At 51.3% G+C, this 5,558-nt stretch overlaps 1 protein-coding gene across 2 annotated transcripts; it reads left to right on the top strand.

Moving 5' to 3' along the window:
- The first annotated feature begins 1,785 nt into the window (after nt 1-1,785).
- On the top strand, nt 1,786-5,551 carry LOC114890531 (cytochrome P450 4A11-like). 2 transcript variants are annotated; one of them, XM_029214109.1, is made up of 5 exons: nt 1,786-2,279; nt 2,922-2,966; nt 3,447-3,574; nt 4,767-4,891; nt 5,269-5,551. In XM_029214109.1, exons 2-5 carry the CDS (start codon nt 2,948-2,950, stop codon nt 5,456-5,458), a joined length of 462 nt encoding a protein of 153 aa, XP_029069942.1. In that variant the 5' UTR covers nt 1,786-2,279; nt 2,922-2,947; the 3' UTR covers nt 5,459-5,551. The 2 variants fall into 2 exon arrangements, with proteins under 2 accessions (XP_029069942.1, XP_029069932.1); XM_029214099.1 differs by lacking the exons at nt 1,786-2,279; nt 2,922-2,966 and having other exon boundaries at nt 3,304-3,574.
- The last annotated feature ends 7 nt before the right edge of the window (nt 5,552-5,558 follow it).

Raw genomic sequence — 5,558 nt, 5'->3', positions numbered from 1 at the left:
TGGACTATGTGCTCTAGGAACCGAGCGTGAAATCCCCCTCACCCCCAGCACCCTGCACAGAGCCTGCGCAGAGGGCTGCCAGTCCAATGTGTGGAGGGAAAGGAAGGAGGGAAGGAGCGGCTTGCAGGCTGGGGAGGGGCAGCGCCTACCCACCCAGCACTGGCAGCACTAGCCTGGGCGGCGGGGGGCTCAGAGCAAAGTCAGGGGCCACGTGGAGAGGGGCTCATCAAGGGTTTGTGGACTGAACAAATGCTGGGAGAAAATCAGGGGTTGCAGAGAGCTGAGGCCTCCCTTTCTCTGCAGCGTGATTAGAGTAGAGTGGGGCTAAAGACGGGAACCGGAAACAGCCCGAGCCCCACGTGGGCTGGCCCAGTACCTCTCTCCCCTCTCCTTCCTAATCTCCTGCAGCCCAGGTTACTCAGCATCCTCCCCGCCTGCCTGGGCATTCTGGCCTCTGGGACTCTGCTCCCATGTGCCCTCTACCTGGAATGATCTTGTCCCTCATATGTCTGTCTACAAAGGCCCAACCCCAAGCCATCTCCTCCAAGATGTCTTTCTGGGTCTCCAGGAGCGGAGGGGACAACGTTTCTTCCCTTGGCTGTCCTTCTCATAAGGCAGTGCTAACCGGATTCAGCTAGTTTTGTCTGCATTGTCATAGCTGTGAGCTCCTTCTGGAAGAGCCTGCCTCTGGTTCATCTTTGTAACCTGAGAACATCTGGGTAAATGATGACTGAACGAATGAATACATGCATGAAAAAGAGCTTTCTAACGTCCAGGTCCGAGTTAGGGCCCCTTCCCAAAAGCTTCCCCAGAGGCTTGGTCTTCCCTCCATCACACATTCATGAGCCCCTAGGGTTGTCATGTCCTCAATCTCGCTGTCTCCTCCTGGAGGCTCCAAACAGACAAGCATCTACAGCCACATCCTAATTCAGTGCCTTAAACCAGTGCCTAACACATAGTAAATGCTCAGTAAATACGTGCTCAGTGAAGGAACCCATCCCACAGTAGGCAAGTTGCCTCAGAGCTGGTGAGTCCTGATGGTAGAAGGATGCAGGCAGAGATTAGATACCAAAGTGGCAGATGGTTGCTTTGAGTTACACAGAAGCCATTGAATTAAAGACGAGGTGACTGCATGGAACATGCCTAGGACCAAATGTTGACGAGAAATCCAGAGCTGATAAAACGAAGCTGAATCTGCAAGGTTAAGGAGAGGCAGTTGCTCTGTGGCAAAGAGGAGGGGCACACCAGGTAGAGGAAAGAACCTGGGCAGAGGCTTAGAAGTGTGAGCAGGTGGGGCCAGTGCAAGGCGCACAGGCAGCAGCATCTTTGCGGGCAGAGCAATGCGTCCTGTGGACTCACCATCCCGGCAGGAGGCAAGAATAGAGAGGGTAAAGCCAGAAAGCAAGGGCCTTTGTGGTCCACACTGAGGAGTTTCAAGAGACTCCTCTAGGCGGTGGGAAGTGCATAAAAGTTTCTGGACACTGGTAAGTAAAAATTAGATAAAATAATCCACATATCAAAACCTTAGTTCAATACCATTTCCATATATACATCCAGAATCTGTGTACACACTCAGTATGTAAAATAATATGATACAAACACAATTTAGTATATAATTTTTCTCACTTATCCATATATATCCGACACTCTTTCAAATTAACAAACATTTATATGTATGCTGGGGTACTACTGAAAATATATAACAACCAGTATAGCAAAATGAAATTAAAAGATAAATTTAATTTTTATAATATATTTTATTCTCTAAATAAACAAAATTATATGACAAAACTACTTACCAAGTGACACGAATTATCATAAATTGCTCATGCAAATGTACGAATCACTTCCCAAAGTTTTCTACGCCTGGGAGTGAATCTCTGGTGTAAGTTTCTGTAGGCAGTTTGTAGTGGTGGCCCATAAATCTACCCGACAAGGGGACAGAATGTGGTCTTAGGACAAAGGTGGACAGCCAGCAGGTCTGGGGCAGAGCCCAGGTCAGAAGAAATAGTTCCAAACTCCTAATTCTGCTGATTGATCAAGAACGATCTCCCTGTACCCATCCTGCCCTTCACCCCCACTCCAGCACTGGAACTCAGAGAAGGGTTTTATTGATTTATCTTTCCCTTGGGGACAGTTCCAAGAGGAGACTGAGCTGCAACCCCTACTGAAGTGGGTAGAGAAATACCCAAGTGCCTGTGCTCGCTGGCTGTGGGGGACGAAAGCCCTGGTGTTGATCTATGACCCTGACTACATAAAGGTGGTCCTGGGGAGATCAGGTGAGAGGGAAACCCACATCCCAGCAGGAGAAAATCTTCCCTCTTGGGTACATGGCCCTGGATCTGTGAAATTCCAGAAGAAATTGGCACTTCAGCCATCAATACCTGGCTCCCTACCAGCCATCCTTGCAGCCCACAAGCCAGACTAAGGCCAACATTACTCACTTACAGTGAATGCTTAAACACCTGGGTGGGGCTGGCTTCTCTTTTCTGTCTTACTTTCTTTCTTGTTTTAACCCAACTGAGATGATCCCAGGTCTGGAAGACAATTCCCTGTCCACACTGATGATGTAGGTTTGGCACCTCTCACTGTTGCCTGTCCTGGGTCATGAAATGGCCAAACCACCACAAGCTGTAGGAAAACCACAGGCTCCTTTCTTACTCTGTGGCACTGAGCAGAGCCTATCTTTCTTGCTGATTCACCGTCTTAGCCCTGTGGGTGTTCTGCTGCTGGGACACTGAGCCTGCCTTCCTGGGCCCACAGTGACCATCAGGACACAGAGAGTCAGGGATGGGAGGCAAGAGGGAGGTGGCTTGAGACAGACTGCCGGCTGACCAGCAGCAGGAATGGAACGTGCCACAGCTGCTCTGGGGGCTGCCTGCCTTGTTCGGTGCCCTCCACTTCCCTTCCTTCCCTTTCAGACCCAAAGTCTCACGATTCCTACAGAATGCTGATCCCCTGGATTGGTAAGTACATTTAAATACAACTGCAGTCCACCCACCAGTTAGCTTTACCAAGAGCTACCTCTTTGGTTAATGGAGAACAACGGGTACCAGGCATCCTGTCACCACCTCATCTCTCAGTCAAGCCTCATTTCTCTCCTTCCAGTAAAACTCTCACCCTTTGTAATGATGCTGAGAGCCCTCCTGAAGCTCAGCCTCTTCTTCATCACTTCTCAGTCCTCTGCGATATTCTCAGCCTGACTATTAACTAATTCCTTCTATCACCTGCCCCCCTACTCTTCTTCAACCTCTGTCTCACAGCTGTCATAATCACATCCTATGGACCAGCCATTTTGGAAATTCACATTCCTGAACTATACTGGCCTTTCCTACCTTTGCCCATGGTGTGTCTTTTCCTGACACCCTTGGTTCCTCCCAAGTTGTGCCCAGTCGTCCCTCTGATCCAGTCTCCCCGACCCACACACACACCCATCTGTGGCCCAGGGAATGGTTTGCTCGTGTTGGAGGGGCAGACGTGGTTCCAGCACCGGCGGATGCTGACCCCAGCCTTCCACTATGACATCCTGAAGCCCTACGTGGGTCTCATGGCCGACTCTGTCCGAGTGATGCTGGTGAGTCTATCCCTCGTCACCTGGACACACTCATATCCAGCACAGCTGACAAAGTCCACTCTCAAGGGCTTCCCTGGTGGCGCAGTGGTTGAGAGTCCTCCTGCCGATGCAGGGGATATGGGTTCGTGCTCCAGTCCGGAGGATCCCACATGCCGCGGAGCGGCTGGGCCAGTGAGCCATGGCCGCTGAGCCTGCGCGTCCGGAGCCTGTGCTCCGCAATGGAAGAGGCCACAACAGTGAGAGGCCCACGTACCGCAAAAAAAAAAAAAAAAAAAAAAAGTCCACTCTCAAACCGTTGTGTCCCTCAGGCATCCGTCAGACACAGCCCCCAGAATTATGCATTCAGAATGTACTCTGAGACCGTGCTCACCAAAACTGGATGGGACAGAGGGGTATCCCAGCACCAGATTGGATCCAAGGAAAGGGAAGGCAGGGCCATGGTGTATTGAGAGTCCACTCTCCTCTCACCTCCACATCTTCAACACAAAGGAAAGAGTAAGGGTCATTCCCCTGGACAGCAGTGCAAACTGCCCCTGGCTGCCCTGGACAATGGCAGCTTCAGTGGTAGAGTGGGCATCCCAGGATGTCACTCAGATAGACTCTGGCATGGAGTCCAGGGCCTCTGCATGGAATTGAGCCACTCATGGGAGGAAATGAGGCCAGGTTTACACTCAGAGAGCTGGGTCTTCATAAGCATCACCTCTCATCCAGACTGGGCACCACCTGGTCTCAGCTAACATTAAATGAATAAAAGGAATTGAAGTACCTCATGTCCCTTCCTAGGAGCCCAGTAGAGCCCCATAAGCTTCCTTGCCTTGAAATATTTGCATACCAGTGTTGGGCATCACCTGTCCAGTTCCAATCTCAGGACACAGAAGACTCCACATTTGTTCCCTGAGAAATTATGCTTTCTGGCCTCCCACAAGGTGGTTATGATCAACACTTGTTCCTAAACTTTGGAACTAATACAGAATATTATGAGAGACCATGATTAATTATATAATAAAAGATTCTGAGAAAATAGACGTCACATTACACATGTGTGATACAGCCTTAAATTGCTAAAACACATCTGCTTACAAAGTGAGGAAAACTCATCCAAAGATTTAGAGAGACGGAGAGAGAGCCTGGCCTTGTCAGCGCAGGCCTTCTGGGAGAGCAGAGCAGGGTCAATGTCCCCCTCCCACCACAGGACAAGTGGGAGGAGCTCGTCAGCCTGGACTCACATCTGGAGGTCCTTGGACACATCTCCTTGATGACCCTGGACACCATCATGAAGTGCGCCTTCAGCCACCAGGGCAGCATCCAGACAGACAGGTCAGTGACAACCCTTCAACGGCAGGGCAGGGTCCTTGTTCTCACCAGCTGGGGAGGACTTACCTGAGAGGCAGTTAGGGCAGTGTGGACGCTTATCAGCACAGAAAGCAACATTCTGCACAGAGCCATGGACCACAGTCAAATTCCACCCAGACCAACCTTGACTCAGTCACAGGTCCCTGATTCCTGCACAGGGAGAAGCCTGGCTGCTCAGGCCACTTGTAAAGGACTGAGGGTCTCCAGAGCTGTGAGGCAGAAATGACAAAGCCTCAGTGCTGCCTGTCCCCGCTGACTGAGGAATCCCCACCCGGAGCCCCACTCCGTCTCCAGGTCAGAGGCTCCCTGCACTCCAGTCTCCTCTGCATCCTTCCCTTCAGGAACATCCAGTCCTACATCCAGGCCATCAGGGACCTTGGCAATCTGACTTTTTCCCGATTAAGAAATGCTTTCCACCAGAACGACATCATCTACAGGCTGACTCCTGAAGGCCGCTGGAGCCACCGCGCCTGTCAGCTCACCCATCAACACACAGGTTCTGCTCCTCCTTCTGGGCGGCTCCTCCCCTGACCTTGACTCCGCAGGCAGAGCCCAGACTCCTGCTTCCTCTTCAGGGGCTGGCACACACCCACACTGGGTACTTCCCTGGTGCAGGGGTTGGGAACCGAGA

The sequence above is a fragment of the Monodon monoceros genome, unplaced genomic scaffold (genome assembly GCF_005190385.1).
Source record: "Monodon monoceros isolate NGI ecotype Baffin Bay Population unplaced genomic scaffold, NGI_Narwhal_1 Contig5892_ctg1, whole genome shotgun sequence".
NCBI classification, from domain to species: Eukaryota; Metazoa; Chordata; class Mammalia; order Artiodactyla; family Monodontidae; genus Monodon; species Monodon monoceros.
The sequence above is the reverse complement of the archived record's forward strand: the minus strand, read 5'-3'. Positions and strand labels throughout refer to the sequence as shown.

What these genes read in the sequence shown, in the direction of transcription:
- LOC114890531 (XM_029214099.1), top strand. Translation starts at nt 3,344, where the DNA reads ATGGTGTGTCTTTTCCTGACACCCTTGGTTCCTCCCAAGTTGTGCCCA. An exon ending in ACTCTGTCCGAGTGATGCTG is followed by an intron (nt 3,575 to 4,766) that starts GTGAGTCTATCC and finishes CTCCCACCACAG; the next exon opens with GACAAGTGGGAGGAGCTCGT. An exon ending in GGCAGCATCCAGACAGACAG is followed by an intron (nt 4,892 to 5,268) that starts GTCAGTGACAAC and finishes CCTTCCCTTCAG; the next exon opens with GAACATCCAGTCCTACATCC.